The sequence below is a fragment of the Arachis ipaensis genome, chromosome B05 (genome assembly GCF_000816755.2).
Source record: "Arachis ipaensis cultivar K30076 chromosome B05, Araip1.1, whole genome shotgun sequence".
Lineage (NCBI taxonomy): Eukaryota > Viridiplantae > Streptophyta > Magnoliopsida > Fabales > Fabaceae > Arachis > Arachis ipaensis.
Genome location: NC_029789.2, coordinates 1066875 through 1085644, shown reverse-complemented (window position 1 = coordinate 1085644; position 18770 = coordinate 1066875). Strand labels below are relative to the sequence as shown.

At 32.1% G+C, this 18770-nt stretch overlaps 3 protein-coding genes and 1 long non-coding RNA gene across 5 annotated transcripts in view; 2 read left to right on the top strand and 2 right to left on the bottom strand.

The window, feature by feature from the left end:
• The window catches only part of LOC110271679, a 23503-nt gene extending 23301 nt beyond the window's left edge, over positions 1 to 202 (top strand). The window contains exon 3 of the long non-coding RNA XR_002362245.1: positions 120 to 202. This is a non-coding gene — a long non-coding RNA (uncharacterized LOC110271679). The remainder of the gene's footprint in view (positions 1 to 119) is intronic.
• LOC107642328 (transcription factor bHLH71) lies at positions 2814 to 4425 on the top strand. The gene is made up of 3 exons (XM_016345641.2): positions 2814 to 3234; positions 3354 to 3839; positions 3931 to 4425. Exons 1-3 carry the CDS (start codon positions 2872 to 2874, stop codon positions 4108 to 4110), a joined length of 1029 nt encoding a protein of 342 aa, XP_016201127.1. The 5' UTR covers positions 2814 to 2871; the 3' UTR covers positions 4111 to 4425.
• On the bottom strand, positions 8093 to 9914 carry LOC107642327 (RING-H2 finger protein ATL52-like). The gene has a single exon (XM_021122751.1). It carries the CDS (start codon positions 9386 to 9388, stop codon positions 8240 to 8242), a length of 1149 nt encoding a protein of 382 aa, XP_020978410.1. The 5' UTR covers positions 9389 to 9914; the 3' UTR covers positions 8093 to 8239.
• LOC107642326 (29 kDa ribonucleoprotein, chloroplastic) lies at positions 14646 to 17788 on the bottom strand. 2 transcript variants are annotated; one of them, XM_016345637.2, is made up of 4 exons: positions 17386 to 17788; positions 17209 to 17307; positions 16621 to 16920; positions 14646 to 15142 (listed from the first exon to the last, which is right to left on the bottom strand). In XM_016345637.2, the coding sequence occupies exons 1-4, from the start codon at positions 17686 to 17688 to the stop codon at positions 14972 to 14974; spliced, it is 873 nt and encodes a 290-aa protein (XP_016201123.1). In that variant the 5' UTR covers positions 17689 to 17788; the 3' UTR covers positions 14646 to 14971. The 2 variants fall into 2 exon arrangements, with proteins under 2 accessions (XP_016201123.1, XP_016201124.1); XM_016345638.2 differs by having other exon boundaries at positions 17209 to 17310; positions 17386 to 17680.

The window sequence follows — 18770 nt, the reverse complement described above, 5'->3', positions numbered from 1 at the left end:
TTTATATATAAATTCAGTCAACAAATCAGTTATCAATCTAAAATATATTTTAGAATACGAAATATACAATAAAAATATGTGAAATAACATGTATATATATACATAATTTTTTTTATGAGAAAGTATGGAGAGCTAATGGAATATTTGTATAATGCGTACAATGGAAGTTTAGGGAGTATTAGAGATATAACCATTAGTGTTACATTTTTTTATCAGTATAAACTTCCGGGATGAGTGGTATCATGACATGTTATTAGAGCTCTAGATCCAAAAAGTCAAGAGTTTGATCATTGATAACCCCATCCTTAATGAACTCCAAAATCAACTTAAGCTTTTATTATCCTATAGTATCCGGATGGTTATTCTGAATATTATAGGTGATGTTCATTTTGTAACTCATATAACCCATTGTACAAATTATACAAATAAGCCATTCCCTAACTTATAACTCGGTTGTAACTACGAAATAATAACTTAATCATTAAATTAATTATTCATTTATTTCAATTCGGTAACTTTAAAATAATTCATCTAATTATAAATAGTAAAAATTTATATACAATTATTTTTAGAAGAGTGCTAGGGGCCAGCAACTTTTGTGATTTTGTAGCCATCAATAATAATTTTAATGGTGTGAAATTATTGTGAGATTTCATCCAATAACTCACTTTTCTTTGCTGATTATATGCTAGTCAGAATTTAAAAAAATTGCTGACCCCTAGACTTTTCTTTATTTTTATATAAAATTAATATTTAAAAATTATTAAATAATAATTTAAATAAATTTATTAAATCATCTAATAATTTTTAAATATCAATTTTTCATAAATATAACCATAAGTGACTTTTTACTATTATGAATACCTATATTTCAAAAGTCATTTCTATATTCTACTTGACGGAAGTATAACTGGTTGGACGAAGAAGAATCGAACTTCTCTTCACAAAAAAACGAAATATACCTCGAAATGCTCAACAATACTGAAACAATACACAAATATATAATATGTATATCTAATTTAATAATTAGTTTTTGTATACACATTATATTTTATAATAGTTCAATGATGCACGTCAAGTCTTTATTTTCCATCAAACGAGGCCTTAATTGCATTCAGTTACATGCATTTGTCTGTTTTAGATGATACGCATTACATTAACAAAGGTGATTGACTTAGCTTGAAAGATTATTTTCCTAATTGTGAAGTACATGGTGGTCCTGACGATCATTAATGTGATTACAATCTAGCATACCAAAGGTATAAGAAGTTCTTAAAAAGATCAGAAATAAAGCACACTATTCACTTGAAAATCAAAGTAACAACGGGTCGGGAAGTACGCACCATGTAGTAGGGGACAGATGCGTTTGTCATAACTCATAATAGAAATGAAGTTGCATCCATATATACATGACACATCAAAATGACTAAGCTTGAGGAAGAGGAAAATGTTGATATATGCAATTGACATGTGGAATGTAAACTGTATTGTCAAATTAGGAAGCCATAATAATAATTTTTGGGAGGAATCTCTACTTGGGCAGTCCTATTTGTGTCCTTAACGTTTAAATCGTTCTATTTGTATTCCTAACGTTTATAAAAGTGATTCAATGTTATCCTATTATCAATTTTACTAACAAATCAGATTATATTTTTCAATTATTCTCATTTGGATGTGTTACGGCCTGGCCCAAACCCTCTGCTAGCTTGGGCCGACCCGAACTCCACCCGACCCGGGCGGTCAGGGATAGGATGCTCCATCGCCGACCCGGACACGCGTCCACAACAACTCACCCACAGCTGTGAAAGGAGCGTCTCGGGAATAGTGGGCCTGCCTACGCAGGGCCCACCTCTGACAGTATATAAGGGGAAGATTTGCTCTTCTCCAGGAGGTACGTCACATATCACATTACCCCTTTCGCCTGCACATTTATTGACAAGAGTGTCGGAGTGTCTTTGCAGGTGGCACCCCCCTTTCACACGAAGTACCCGGGACCTCGCACACCCTTGACCGGAAATCCGCGACTTGACGAGCCCCTACCATCATCCAGGAGTTCAGCCCGAACCGTCCGATAACCGACTTACCGAACAGGATGTATTCATTTTCAATTAGGTCTCATTTGGATGTATTTGATTTTAATATTATACCTACTATTTGTGTTTAGATTCAATTATGTCCATAGAAAAGTGAATTATGTAAATATTGTAGGAATTAGTTTCAACTTTTGATGAGCTATTTTTCGGAGTAGATCATCGATTCTATCATAGACATTTGTATTCTAACTTCAAGAAGAGATTTTTAAAACTCAAACTAAAGCGTTCATGATGTGTAATTGACGGCAGGATAACATTGAATCACTTTTACAAACTTTAGGATACGAATAAGACGATTTAAACGTTAGGGACACAAATATGATTTACCACAAACATTGGGATAAAAACGATACTTTACTCATAATATTAATATGTGAATGTGATGTATGTATGTATGTATATGCATGCATTATGCATATATATATACACTTTCCATATCGATTTGGGTCCCTCACCTCACTCTCTCATTGCAGATTCTCTGCACTCTTTCACAGCATCTATCCAATTAGGGAGCCAACCAAAGCAAATTGCAATTGCAATTGCAATTACAAATTTTCTAATTTACTAACTTTGTTATTGCTGAAAAGTGTAACTCCTTTTCTGTGCAGGTCACGTGCTGCATAACCTCATATCTAAATTTACCCTTTTCTCAATTTTTTTTTTCTTTCTCTAAGGGCAGAGTCATATATAATCATCAAGTTAGATTCTGATATAAAAGATTGTGGTGGTGTGTTATGTTACATTGAGAAACCTTATTATTATTGAGAGCAAAAAAGCAATGGCCTTATTAGAAGATCATCATCTTTCATCATCAAATGATTTTTCCAACTTCGTTGTGTATGATACTATTTCTGCAACCCCTTTTAGCAGCCATGGAAGTTCATCTACTTCTTTCTTGGTAGAAGAAAACAAGGTTGAAGAGTATGGAGAGAGGACAACAACAACAACACGAAAACGGCAATCGGGTGAAGCTGGGCAAGGGAAGAAGAAGAGAAGGAGAAAGCCAAGGGTATGCAAGAACAAGGAAGAAGCTGAGAATCAAAGAATGATCCACATTACTGTTGAAAGGAACAGAAGGAAGCTGATGAATGAGCATCTTGCTGTTCTTCGCTCACTCATGCCTGAATCCTATGTCCAAAGGGTTTCTTTCAAAACCTCATTCTCTTCTCAAAATTTTTTCTCAGAAATATAACCTGCTTTCTCTGATGAGTTCATGCATATATACTAATTGAAGATTGAATGATTTAAAATGTTAATTAGGGTGATCAAGCATCAATAGTAGGTGGAGCTATAGAATTTGTGAAGGAGCTAGAGCAGCTGTTGCAGTGTCTTGAGGCTCAAAAGTTGAAGCTTGTACATCAAGGAATGGCAGCACAACAATCCAACAAGAATAACAATGAAGATGCTTCTTCTTCTTCCAATGAGTTGATGATGATGATGATGATGGTGATGGGATCAGCCCCTTTTTCCCATTTCTTTGTGCATCCTCAGTTCACTTGGTCTCAGGCTCCAAACAAATATGCTTCCCACCACAACAAGACTAACAATAATAATAATAATCAAGCAGCCATGGCTGACATTGAGGTTACTTTGATTGAAACCCATGCAAACCTCAGAATCCTCTCAAGGAAAAGCCCCAAGCAACTTTCAAAGTTGCTTTCTGGTTTTCAGAATCTCTCTCTCACCATTTTGCATCTCAATGTCACCTCCATGGACCCCTTAGTACTCTATTCCATTAGCGCCAAGGTATGTTAATATAATTAACACCAACATTTTTGTTCATCTATTAGACTTACTATTTGATTAATGAATAATTCATTGTTTAATTCAAATGAAGGTTGAAGAAGAATGCCAACTTGGTTCTGTAGATGACATTGCAAGTGCAGTTCACAACTTGCTTAAAATGATTGAAGAAGAAGATTCCCTTTGCAGTTTATACGGTGAAGTTACCAAATCAACCCCCTCTCCCCTTCAAGACTCACTAGAGAATTCAAACACAGAATATTCTCTCAGCTAGCTGCTTTTTCTTTTTAAAATTTATTGTCTGTTTTAATTAATTTCTCAAAATCAGGTGTGCATAGTTTTAAGTGTTAATTATTCTAAGAACTAAGGTAGTTTAATTCACGGTTAATGTTGTTTATTAGGGTCCTTCTAAGTACATGTTTTGAGAACATTTTGCACCAAACTTGAGAGTGGTTTAATTTTGGTTAAAATGTAAAAAAGCAAAGGGGAAAAAAAATAAAAGTACTGACAAGGTTTTATCTTGTTTGCAGTGCTGAATGGATGTATTGTCCTACATTGCCTTAACACTAATAAGTACTTCACTTAGCTTCCTTTGTTTTCTTTCTCAATAAGGTTCATATGATTATTATAATATTAATCTCAATTTATTTATTAATATATAAACAAGAATGGTTTTCATTAATTGTCTAGCTATTTGGATGAAACTATAATAACAACAAATGCAAACCAAAATAGGCATTTTAATTTCCACCGTATGATGGTACATTAGAAACTTTGTGTTTAAAATAATTTATAATATATAATGTACTTGTTAGTTGACTTACTCACTTACCCATGAAAAAGCTCTCTATTATTATACAGCAGGAAGATGAAGTAGAAAACAAAACTGGCCAGGTATCTAGGTTGTGACCACACTCAATATTTTTTTTTTTTTTACATTTTAATAAAGTCAAATTTAACCAATGTTGCTATATATCTTATATATTAATTAAATTTAGAGTAAAGTATCGTTTTTGTCCCAAATGTTTGGGGTAAATCCTATTTGTATCCCTAACGTTTGTAAAAGTGATTTAATATTATCCTGCCGTCAATTACACATAATGAGCGCTTTAGTTTTAGTTTTAAAAATCTCTTCTTGAAGTTCTATTCCGAAAAATAACTCATCAAATATTGAAACTAATTCCTACAACATTTACATAATTCACTTTTCTAGGGACATAATTGAATCTAAACACAAATAGTGGGTATAATATTAAAATCGAACACATCCAAGTGAGACCTAATTGAGAATGAATACATCCAAGTGAGAATAATTGAAAAATATAATTTGATTTGTTAGTATAATTGATAGTAGGATAACATTAAATTACTTTTATAAATGTTAAGGATACAAATAGGACGATTTAAACGTTAGGAACACAAACAGGACTTACCACAAACATTGAGAATAAAAACAATACTTTACTCTTAAATTTATTTTGTCAATCTATATATAGAAGCGTGAATCATGATTACTCATTCGTAAAAGTTCTATTAAGCTCAATTAAGGAAACAAGGGATTAAGATTTTAATTTAGCGCGATACTATATATTCTCATATTGTTGGCAAAGAGAAACAAAATGAGAATAATGTATGGATGTAAATTAATTTCATTTTGAGGCTCTACGACATGGTGTTGGTACATTGGGATAAGTGATACGTTTTTTTAATAATTTTGAAAAGAATGCAAAACTTTGGTTTGTTTTAATTCTTAGCTTCCAAATTTGTTTCTTTGTTTGCAATTGATGTGTTCATTAAGACAGAGTGTCGAGTAGTGAAAGCTAGAAGCAGATACAGACATGCATGGATGATTCCCTACATAACTTTGTTGTAGTGGGGATAGATTTCTTTGCAGTGTGGTCTTAGCTTGCAAACTGCCAAACAATCAAATCATTATTATCGTCTATACGTATATTTTTTTTCTTTGTTCTTTTATATATATTATTCCCTATATATTCTTATTACTATAAATTAACTAGATAAAAAATAGGTCCTAAAATTTTTTACAAGATATTTGAGCCGATGAAATTCATTGACAAATTCAAAATTAAATATACTCTAAAAATATGTAGTTTTAAGCTTTTGTTTATTGTTCTATGAAAATACAAATAATTAATGGCTTCTTCTTTTTTGAGTCCCCCTCCCCAACTAATCATATGACAAAATTTGGTTACTGTTAGCATTTGGGTTTTTCTATGGATTGATAAAATTGTTCGTTGATGTAAGAATAATGTTTTTATTGTTGCATAATATATATTAATTTTAATGTTTAAATAAATTGTAAAAATTAAATAGGTTTTAGTTTTTGTGACGGTTTTTTGTCACTAAAAATAATTCAAAAAGTTGTCATGAAAATTATCGTCACAAAAAATTATATTTCTTGCAGTGATAATCATTAATGTCTAGAAGAGTGAAAGAAAAGAAAGCTCATTCAGAATAATAAAGGCCACAGAATTGGTTAACAACCTTTTAAGCACGATATTATAATGCGATAGCCCTTTTTTTTCAAAACTACTCTAATTTTATGGAACACTTTCATTATCCACTAGTATAGTTTTTTCTGCAATATCAAAGCGTGGTTCGGCATTGTGAGTTTGTGACCTACCTAATTTCATAATGTTTTGAGTGCAATGCAATCATTCTTGAACTTCTTATGATAACAAGACCTGAGAAAGTGTTAAATCAAGTCCTGATGGTGGAGTACACAACGTATAATATATATGTTTGCAAGGAAAAATAACAAAAAATAGTTAATTATATATAAGCCAAAAATTCGCACATTCAACAATTTAAAAACCGCATGCATGTGCAAAATTCATATTAATTAGTTGTTGACTACTGTTTTTTTATTTATTGTTTAATTTTTTCTCGTATTTATCCAAATATAAATAAGAGATACATAGAGAACAAAAGATGAGCAGTAACTAAGTCTACATACAATCTGACCACCCACGAGATTTTCTTGATTATTTTGAGCAGTTTAACTTTCAGAAACTAATTATAGCATCTAACTAATTTAGATTTATTGAATGAGCTACTCGTCTACTTAAGCAAATATAGACAAATCGAACTTCGTTTTTGTTAATGTTTCAAGTGTGAGGAGTGCATGAAGTTAGTCGCACATCAAAAAAAGTAAGGAAGAGTGAAGAGTTTATAAGATGAGAGATCCATTAACTTGACACCTTAAGGTTTTGAATTGGACGTGGTGTTTTCTCATCTTATGTAGTCACAACCTAGTAACCCGAACAAAGAACGAACCAATTCATTCCCCCTTATTCACCATGAATCCAACTATATGTCTCTTTCATATTACTAAACAGGTTCCTATCACAGTTTAACACAAAAGTCTTGTAACATAAGTACTACATGAATACACATGAATGTAATTTTACATTGTAAACTGAAATATCGTCTGATAAAGATTTTTCTGTTCCAAAAGATACATATATGATTTCGTAGTTTGATTGAAATTAGAAAGAAAAATGAAAGGGAATCTAAAGATTGATCATCCTCATGGCCCAATTGGAGTGACAAGCAGACACAATAATTTAAGGGCTCGTTGTTCAATAATGAAGATTGGAGAGGACTATGGTCCTTAATACCAACCCTGTGTGTCACCACCTTATGGCCACATCATAAATCAACATCATGCACACATTCATGGTCTACTAATTGGATAGCACAACCAGCACATTATGAAAGAGAAACCTTCAATGTGCCTTCTCCATCCTTATATAGTATACATCATTTTCATCTCCACAATGTTTTAAATGATTCAACTAATATATATTTTTGATGATATAGCAATCAAAATTAATATTGTAATAGTAGTACTTTTATTGTTAATATAGTTTAATACTGTATTGTTATTGAGAACTAGAAATTACCACTGATGATTCATTTGATGATAGAGAAATTCTTGGATGAACCACTCTCTAGTACACATTTTAAATAATTCATTTAATGTATAAATGCATTGTTTAAGAAATTGAGGTTAAGATTCTATTACTAGAATGAGACTTGATAGAGAAATCATGTGAAAACTGAAAACAGAATTATGAGAAAGAAAGTGCCAATACTTTCAGTTACCGGGGTGATAGTTCGATGCATAGATTTGGAGCATCATCATAGCGAGAAGAAGAAGAACATGTGACTTCCAAGTTCCAAGAATATTGCTACAACAAAGATAAACATAATAATCATCACACTGGTTAATGTACATATAAAGATTCAATCATATCTAGCATTAAGATCTTCACACACAAAATTGGTCAATCTCCTCTTCAATCATCATCATATACTATATCAGAAAGAGAATTGAAATTTAACATAAAAAACAAAAAATTAAAATGAGACACTTCTCATCATAAAGGTAAAATCCCCTGCCTTCCCCTGCCATTTCTTCCACTAAGAGAGAATCTTCCACTTGAGAATGATCTCTTCATTGAAATTGGACTCAGAACACAATGCAACACCCTTCTTCTATAGCTTGATTTGCTACTTTCACCCATTGATGATGATGATCTCTTTGAAGTGCCAACTTCTTCATTTGAATCTTGATCATGATTCATGTGAAGAACATCAGCTACTGAAAGTGTAACACCATTTTGAAAGGAATGGTCCATAGACACTGATCTTCTTATTGATTCATAGTAATCCTCATCTCTAATCTCAACATGCCTTCCCCTCAAATTCCCCAAGTCACTGAGAGCTCTGAATGCATTATTAGTCTTTGGAACTTCTCTGTTACCATTCAGTACACCTTCGTCCAACACCACATCCAATAACTCATCACTCTCCCTTGTTCCATTATACACATTTTCATCTACATGAACCACATTCTCAGAAGAACCTTCATTTCTTGCTGAAGAAGGTAGTTCCAACACTTGGGATGCCGGCGGCAGCGGATGAAATGGCACTGCAGCATTGAAGGTGAAAAGCGTGGCGCGGCAAAGAGGGCAATTGGAGTGAGACTTGAGCCATGTATCAATGCAAAGAATGTGAAAAGCATGGCTACACTTTGGCAAGAGCCGAATGCTCTCGCCATCTTGGAACTCGCTGAGGCAAACGGAACAATCCGTTACCTCAACGAGTCCTTCGCCTTTCTTGTACTTGCAAACAGTTATGGTCTTGATGAGTGCCTCATCTAGACCTGTTGTTGAGGCATGCCATGGCTCATGGAGTGAAGGGTTGTGGTTGTCTTCCAAAATCTCAACATTTGTTACTTCTTCTTCATGTTCTGCTGAGGATGATTCTCTTCTGCCACAGTACTTGGAAATTATGGTGTAGTAACTCACAAGGAGAAAAGCACTTGCCAACACTCCAATGATTGCAATAACAAGAGGTGAGAAATTCGGACCTGAATCTTCATCAGGGAATTCAAATGGAGGAGGAGGAGGTGGAGGGTACACTGTATAACACCACTGTGGACAGTACAAGCTGCAAAATCCTTGAGAACAGTCTTTGCTGTTCACATATGGAACCCAAGTTCTTGGGTTGCCAAGAGATGCCATGGCATCAGAACCTTACAACAAAAAATAACTATATACTAATATTTAGTACTAGTATAAGCCATCTAATAATCATGGGGTTTTAGAGGAGAAGAAGAAGAAGAATATGCTATGAATTATAAAACATTAATTACCACTGAGAACAATTGAAATGGAACTTAAGATACAAGAGAATAGGAGGAGCTTTTCTTGTTCAGTGAAGCAAAAACACAAACAGAAGATGGGCATGAGATATGTTATCATGACATGAAATCTAACTGGTGGCTGATATTGTTATGAGAAGTTTTTTATCTGATAAGAATTATTAACTAGCACACAAGCAAAAGATAAGAGGGGTAATGTTGTTTCTTATAAGATTATATGTTTGCAAGTGAAAGGGGCAAGAAGACAGTGAGAATGTGTGTTTTCTATGAAAGGGGAAAAAGATAGCGTGGAAAAGGGGCCAAAGACAATGAAAATGGGAATACTTTAACTTTTTTTATTTCCCCTTTTTCTTTTTTCTGTTCATAGCTTTCTCTGCTCTCTAGTTTTTATCTCTTTTGGTTAACTTACAATGGTGCTCAAGGTCATGTTGGTTGAGAATTTATTAACAATAATCATTTCATTATTTATCTTTTATTGATGAATTGAATGAGTGCTTTATAAAGTGAAATCTAAAATTAGCTCCAAGAAGTTCATTAATGTGTGTTTGTGGAGCCAATTTTGGCCGTCACGTTAGCTTTATCATTGTGCTTTGACACAAAAGTGTTAAGACTTAAGAGTCATGCTTTTGTTGCTATGAATTCATTCACCTGCTAACTACATTTTTATGTTATGTACCACTTTAGAACTTATTAATTTTAATATGGAGGAAGGGTTGGTGTATAGCAGAATTATGAAGGTATATGGTGTTTTACCAGGGTATGAGAATTGTGCAGAAAACCCTAGGTCCGATTTGTGTACTGTGCAGAAAATCCTGGGTCCTATTTGTGTACTGTGCAGAAAACCCTAAGTCCGATTTGTGTACTGGCAGAAAATCTTGGGTCTAATTTGTGAAAACCCTGGGTCCGATTTGTGTACTGGCAAAAAATTCTGGGTCCGATTTCTTCCTACTAAAACAAAAAATTGAAAGCCGTCACAATCGTGTATATCTCCCCAATACTCTATAACTCAGCATAACTCACATGTTAATCTCATATAAAAAAAATTAGCCACCACTTTAATGTTGATATTTTGGATATAAATAATTCAAAATGAAATGTCCTAATAACTTGTGCAACTTGGTTAATACTTGAGTTGAGTGAAAGTAGATTGTACTCTCTTGAAAGAAAAATAAAAGATCTCAAGAACAGAATAGCAGGGAATTGATATGTTTTGGGAACACAATGACAAGGTACCATTTTTATTATTTTTTTTTAATTTTTGGGTGGGCCTTCAACATATGACTATTCTGTGTTATTCTACTTTGCATATATTCTCCTCATGATTCCAAGCTCCAATGTGGGACTAACTTGTTCCTAAAGAAATACAAGTTAGATTATCATTTTTCCTCTTTTTATATGAAAAAAAAGTACGAGATTATATTTGCTAAGTTACACTAAACTATATTTGCTAGTCAACTTTAGATTACGAGAATATATGCTCGGAGAAATAAAGTTACAGTTAAAAATTAAATACTTGGTTTGTGTCTTAAATCAAGTTAGAGTCAGATATAGTTGTGACTTGTCACCTAAAACCTAACCAACCATTTTGCTCAAAAGTTGGGACCATCATCATCTTCACTTGCTAGTTGCTATCTATGTAGGAGGGTTTCCCTCTCTCAGAAGCTACCCATTTAATGCACTTCTTGTTCTCATCTAGGAAGTGCCATATCCAATGATATATAACTTGCATAGGATATAATATATATGTAATTAATAAGAGTCTGTGGGTCTAGCTACCCTTGTTGTGATCACAAGAAGCAAAATAAATTAAAATAGGTTGTGAATTGTGAAATTGTGACTTTATATTTTGTTTTTCCTTCCTTTGATGCACTTCCATTTTCAACCATTCCGTCACAAAATAGGCTCAAATTTATGGATATGGAAGGCTTGGGTGTGATCTGCCTAGATATGGAGTTATGGCGTACAAGACAAAAATGTGAGACAACTTTTTCTAAGCCAAAGGGAGAACAATTCGGACCATGCGAGTTTTTTGGTAATAAAATTTTGCTTCACAAATCGCATGGTCCGATTTGCAGCTGATGGAATTTGAAATCTGAAACATGGGATTCGGACCCTCCGTGTTTTATGTTCTGGATATTTTTTTTTTTACGTTTTGAGGGACACAACTCGCAGGGTCAGATTTCTGCTTCCTCTGATCCCACAACGAGGTGAAGTACTTCAAGTGGTTTATATATTGAGTTATTTTTTCTTCAGATAGAGGAGAAAAGTATATGTTCTTATAAGTGGGAGAATATTATTTTTCAAAAAGATAACGAGAAAAAAATAGAATCATTTAAAAGAATGTCCGGTTCTTATCTTATCAGAGTATCAAATTATAATGTAGTTAAGAAGAATCTAAAGCTATAGATTCATTTTGACACTAACAAGCAATAACTTAAAACACATTAACAAATTTTTTGCAACGAACTAAAATGTATGTTAAACCTGATACTGTTATTTGTAATAAAAGTCGCTGAAAAACATGATTAGGGCCCAATTCTTCTACTAGGGCCATGCAAAGACATAATCATATGCACAAAATCCAATGCATTATTGATCCAAGTCCTTTTGAGTCTTTTGACAAACAGCAAGACGAAAGAATAAAGATGACCTTCATGGAGCCCCTTTTACCTTTTTTGGTTTTCAGGGAAATTTTACTTGTATTTAACTATTTATGGTATTAATAAATGAAAAGAAAACTCGTAATTGGGTTTGAGTTGGTTTTAAGAAGCTATAAAATTACATATGAATTTGTTTACAAAATTCTCAATATATTCTAAGTGAAAAATGATGATTATATAATTTTTTTAAGTTGCAGCCAAAACTTGGAGCTAGTGGCAGAATCTGCTGTCTTATAAGAAGCTGCACTCGAATTCAAGTCTTATGAGAAGAAAATGAACCCTTAAATGAACTCGTGTAGTGTGTGTGAGTGTGTTGTATGGGTGTATAATACATAAATAATGCCTAGGATTAGAGGCTGTCTAATCTATTTGACAAAAAAAAAATTTCTTACGTCTAATTTTTATAATATAAAAATATATTTTTTATTTTTTATCTAGAATTCTTAATTCTAAAAATTGTGCCTATATCATTTCTCAGCAAAGGAAAGCTCTTGATTGAAGCATGATTTGACGTTGTAACCCAACTTCAAAGTTTTACTAGCTCTTAGATCTTATTGTTATTTATGTGGTCAAAAACGAATCTTTTTTACTAAAGAAAGCTAGGAGCACATGCATAGCTTGAATCCAAATGACAATCATTATGGTAACAATTGTGGCTTTGTTACTCAATAAAAATATTGGCAGATCGATGAGTCAAGATTCAGATTAATAATGTTTATTGAGATCGAGAGAAAGGTTCGATTGATAGATTTGGCATGTTTGTTTATAAAATTTCGACAGTAAGAAAGACTTAAATTGATTTTGAGAGTTATAATTCAATTTGGGATTGAAGTCGACTTGATGGTAGAATAGTTTTTGTAGAGTAATGAACATAGCTAAGGCAGTATTTGGTTGTTGTCTCAAAAAAATAGAGACATAGACACAAAGATACAAATATACATGAATACAAAGATACATAAATTTTATAACATGTTTGGTGATAATACACAAGATACATGTATTTAATTCAAAAGTCCATTTTATTCCCAAACTAAAACAACTTAAGTGTTAAAGATAAAGGACAATGGTTGAAATTTTAAAAAATAATTAGGGATAGAATTGGAAAAATTTGTGTCTTATGGGTTGTGTCTTAGTGTCACAATTTGAAAGAGATACACTAAATATATGTCTTTTATGTGTATCTGTGTATAACCGTGTCTTTTAAAATTTTATGTCTCAACAAACAAATAGTATACATGTACCACTGTGTCCATGTCTCTGATGAACGTATATATTAACCAAACGGAGCATAGGGAGCAGTTATTATGACATGTTTGGCGAAAACGGTTACTTTATTAAGCCATCGTCAGATTAACAAGTCTCACTAGAGAATTAGTGAAAGATGTTTATAAATAGGATAGCACAACAACACTTTAAAGATTGGAATTCTTTTTCATAAAAAGTTCTAACACACTCACATATTTAACAATTGAGTCTGATAAGAGTTCTTTCTTTATAGGATTTCTTCTATGTGTTTATACTTTTTTCTTTACAATTTGTGTAATTTCAATTAATGCAATTTATTTTTTTCAGCAAATTTAAAGTTCAATTATTTTACATTTCTAAATTTGTTATTATTTTTTTTATTTACATTTACAACAAACTTTACATTCAGTTATTTCAATTTGCGAGTTTTATTAATTTTTATTTTAGTCCATTTTTAAAAAAATCAACAAAAATCTTTTCTTCTTTATTATGACAAAAATGAAAGACTTTAATGCATGGTAAATTAGTATCCACGAAAAAAGAGTAGATTTTGCTCCTAAATATTAGATTTCAAACCAACCTAAAAACTTCTTACAAAAATCCTTTTAATTCTGATTTGTAGAAAATCTGTTAAACAGTCTTAAACTTTTAAATCAAAGTGTTTTGTAATATTGAACAAGACGTGAATCAAGACTGGTTGTCATTGTTTTTGCATGAATTTTTTGGGGGGATGGAAGCAATAGCACTTTTCCTTCAGAAATAAATTTATACGTACGTTCACTTTATGATTATTTGGTAATTATATTCACAAAATTAGAGGAATATATATATCTTCTCTTGGTTTCGAACTAGGTAACACGATAAGAATTGTTGGCAAAGAGAAAGAGTTGAGTTGAGTTTTGATAAATATATAAAAATGTGTGTTTTCAAGTCTATTTGTGTCTTATTCAGTTGCAAGCATGTTTTGTGAATGTAAGCTTTATTATTTTTTTTTTTGCCCATAATATTTCTCAACCCAACGGGTTAAGGATTAATCCGTCGTGGATCTGAGCTCTATTTAAGGGTTTACTGCTGGCCAAACGAACAAGTGAACTGATCACTCGACCAACCCAAGTTAGTTAATGTAAGGTTTATTTATGTGCCACTTCTTGCGTGTCTCTATGATTTTGGCATAGCCCAAGCATAAATGCGTTCAATAAAAGGAAAAACCTATTTATACATACACCAAAGTCTTATCGTATAATGATTTATGGTTGAACTTATTAGTTTCAAACTCAAATGTACATTGTTTGCAACTTCATTAATTCGCAAGATTATTGAGTTACACCCTTAAAAATGTGAGTGGAAAACTTGCTTAGAAATAAAGATACTATATATGAAGATTTATGTCGAAAATTGATTTCTTAAAAGCTTTTCAACCACATTTTTAAGGGTATTAGAAAAAGTGAACATGAGTGAAAAAGGAGTTATCCATCGAAGTTGTGTATAAATGAGGCAATCCAGCTCCAAGAATCAATTATAAGAAAAAGGGTTAGGATTTATGATTGTTCCAGCTGAGCATCAGAATCATGGATTTCCTCCTTTTCAGTTTCAGCTTCTTTGAGCTTCTCTTGATCCAATTCAGGAGCTTGGTCTTCATCCCTTTCAGTTGGAGCTGCTTTGACTTTCTTTTCACTCAACTTAAGACGAAGTGGTCGCTCCATTAATTCCTGCAAAAGGAAAACACAACCAAAAGCTCAATCAAGTAGACAATGAAACTCAAAATAACACATAGAGTTCATAAATAACTTAAAACATAAAGAACTTATATTAAAAATAGCTTATAAATAAGTTATTTTGTATTTAGATTTTTATCATAAAAATATTTATTTTCTTTAATAAATAATAAATAAGAGTGATTTATAAGAAATTTAAAATATAAGGACTTTTATTAATAACAACTTTTAAATAAGTTATTTTGTGTTTGAAAAGTTATTATAGAAGTCCTTGTTTTAAAGTTGTACATTAAATAAGAGTGATAAAATAATTTTTGAAAATAAAAAAAGTCATATTTTTTAACTTTTTCAAAAGCTCTTAAATAATTTTTTAAAAAGTTAAAAATTTATCTAAAAAATTGTACCAAACAATATTAATATAACTTTTTATAAGTAAAAAGCAAAAAAAAAAAAAATAGCAATTCTAAGTCCATGACAAAGATTAGTTATATTTTGCTTATTCTAAAAACAAAAGACCATAGAATCATGACATGTTAAATTTATGATAATAATTTAAGAATAAACTTCAAATTCATATACTATTGTGAGAATGTACAATAAGAAGTATTTAATAATGGGCCAAGAATGTAATTTAATCACAATGACAAAATCAACCTAAATAAACATAAAAATTCAGGCTAATTTTTTTTATATTGATTAAATATATGTGTAATATATTGTTATTGAAATATTAGATTTTTTTTGATATAGCATTTTTTTTAATTGATATTATTCAAATAAGACGGTTCGATTTGTTTGAAGAAAAAAATAAATTACAAATTGGAGGGTTCGATTTGTACTTTTAAATTTTTTTTATTTTGAAAATAAAAATTGGACGGTCCGATTTGTAATCGTTTGTTTAAAAAATGTTTAATTACTCTATTAGTTTCTATAGTTTTGCGAAATTTTCAATTAGGTCTCTATACTTTTTTTTTTTTTCTTTTAATTGGGTCCCTGCACCATTTTTTTTCAATTAGGTCTCTTTTGGCAATAATTAGCTTAATTTTATAAGGATCCAGCTAAAAAAATAGTGGTGCAGGGAATCCAAATAAAAAGAAAAAAAAAGTGTAAAGATTCAATTAAAAAAAATTTTGGTGCAAGAACTCAGTTAAAAAGAAAAAAAGTACAAAGACCTAATTAAAAATTTCACAAAACTATAGAAACTAACAGAGTAACTAAACCTTTAAAAGACAAAACAATATAAAAAAATCGAAAGCACTAATTTGTGTAAACTATAGCAATATAAATCACTTCTTTTCTCACAACATTATGTGATACATTGTTACACAATACCCTAAATAGATTCCAACAATAACATAGAAGTATTTCTTCTGATGAACAATAATTTCAGCTAAAGTTGCTCTCTATATTTAGCATTAAGGACTAAACACAATTAATCATCAAAATCATGAAATTGCAAAATTGAGAAGTACCTTCCCATCCAAAGCAGAAATTGCAGCCTCTGCATCCTCTTTTGTGAGGAAAGAAACAAATCCATACCCTGCAGATCTTCCGGCAGGGCTGTCAAAGACAACCCTGGACGAAACTGGGGTTTTGAAATTATCAGTGAAGAATTGTCTGAGAACGGGTGATCTTACTTTCCATGCAAGGTTGGCTACATATACCACGTGACGTGTCTCGCTGGCAGGGGGACTCGGAGACGGTGGAGGAGGAGGCGGCGGCTTCTTGAATCTCTTGGCAAGCTCTATCCTTATTTCCCTTCCTGATATTTGCTGAATCACAAAACACTTAATGAGCCTCAATGCAAGTCATACATAGATACATTGATTTTCTAAATTACCAATTTAATTAAGGTAAAAACTCATATGTAGTAGACTTCACGTAAAATTGATAACTGAGTTGTTAGATGAAAATTTAGTCAAATCAGTCAAATTATTTAAGGACTACTCTCAGATATCAACTTCACGTGAAGTCGAATGCACTGAGTTTTTACCTGACTCTATCAACAATGTGACAAGAAGAGAAAACTATATATTAAATTGTGGATGAATAAAACTTACATGAGAATTGAACTTGTGAACGACAGCAAGAGCCTCTTCCCCTGAAGCCATAGTAACGAAGGCAAAACCCCTGCTCTTGCCTTGTTTGTTCTTTATGATCTACTATAATACTTATTTAAATTAGAGGCAAAAGCATAACTTAACGGGTAATAATAAAAGAATGTTGGGCAAACAAACCTCGACGTCTGTTACAGTCCCGCATTGGCCAAACAGGTCTTTGATGTCAGCAACGGACATAGACCAAGGTAAGTTGAAGACATAGAGCTTCTTCTTGACGTTCTTGGGTTGTTCCTGAGTTGTAGGTGTGTGTGGTTGTGCTTCTTGCAATGTGGAGCAGAGGAAGGAGAATGATCTTGGTGTGGAGGCATTGAAAGAGAAGGAGAGAGAAGAGAGGTTTGGAGAGAGACGAGTGTTGTTGTTGGAGAAACGGTGAGAGTGAGATGCGAATATGGAGAGTGCTGATTCTAATGTTGCTGCCATTGAGAATGGAACACAAGAGAAGAGAGAAGAGAGCAGAAAGAAAGAGATAAGAGGTTTTGTGAGGATACAATGTGTCCAAGTATCACCATTTTGCTGCTCTCATCTCTCATACGTCAATTTCATTACAACTGGATAACCTTATTCAGAAACATGGTAAATATAGATTAACCACTAGTATATTTTATTCAGATAAATAAATATATATTTTTGCAAATACAATTAAAAACAGTAGAAGTTTTCATAATTTCTATACTCCAAATTTTTAAATTTTTTTAAATAAAAAATAGAAGAGTGCTACACTTTTGTTAAATTTTGATCAGCACTTATCCATCAAAAGAAAATTGAATGATTCTACACAATTAGATACAATCTTACACCATTAAAAACATTATTGATGGCTAATTAATGGTTAAAAACTACAAAATCTGCTAGCTCCTTAGACTTTCTCTAAAAAATAAAAAGTTTAATTTCAAAAATTAAAAAATTTAACTTTTATATCCCAAAAATTAGAGAATTTGATTTTTATATTTTAATTTAAATAATAACATATTTAAAATTAACACTCTAACAATTCATAATCCGGATAAACACTATTGTAAACCCAGTATAAAAAAATAAAGTGTTAAAAACAGTCCATAGTTTACAATAAGTATACATACTAAACAAATAAACTACTGAAAATGTAATTTGTAATTTGTGTAACATGTTTGGAAGGCAATCCCAATTTATTTAGGGGCTACTTTGAAGGAGAAGATGACAAAGCATGAGGAGGGAATCATAAACAGTTGTATGGAAGGAATGTCAAAATAGTCAACAAAGAAGCTGACAAGGCATGAGGAGGGTGATTTTGTTCCAATTTTACCCCTGTAGCTTACCCCTGCCCCTTATGTGGATATTGCTGGCAACCACTTCCTCTCTTTCCCGCCAAAATTTCCCTCTCCCTCTCGTCTCATCCCCCAACGTCACTGTTACTGTACAAGGTACACCTTTTCAGAAAGGAAAGCGCTCCTCACATATATAATCCCTCCAAAGACCAAATCCCATATTCTATTATATTATTGACCAATTATATGCTGTTCATT

Bases quoted from the DNA above. Each gene is read 5' to 3' on its own strand.
- LOC107642327 (XM_021122751.1), bottom strand. From the start codon at position 9,388: ATGGCATCTCTTGGCAACCCAAGAACTTGGGTTCCATATGTGAACAGC.
- LOC107642328 (XM_016345641.2), top strand. From the start codon at position 2,872: ATGGCCTTATTAGAAGATCATCATCTTTCATCATCAAATGATTTTTCC. The intron at 3,235-3,353 runs GTTTCTTTCAAA...AATGTTAATTAG, and splicing joins CTGAATCCTATGTCCAAAGG to GGTGATCAAGCATCAATAGT. The intron at 3,840-3,930 runs GTATGTTAATAT...ATTCAAATGAAG, and splicing joins TCTATTCCATTAGCGCCAAG to GTTGAAGAAGAATGCCAACT.
- LOC107642326 (XM_016345637.2), bottom strand. From the start codon at position 17,688: ATGGCAGCAACATTAGAATCAGCACTCTCCATATTCGCATCTCACTCT. The intron at 16,921-17,208 runs GTAAGTTTTATT...TTTGTGATTCAG, and splicing joins TTCACAAGTTCAATTCTCAT to CAAATATCAGGAAGGGAAAT. The intron at 15,143-16,620 runs GTACTTCTCAAT...TTCCTTTTGCAG, and splicing joins TTTCTGCTTTGGATGGGAAG to GAATTAATGGAGCGACCACT.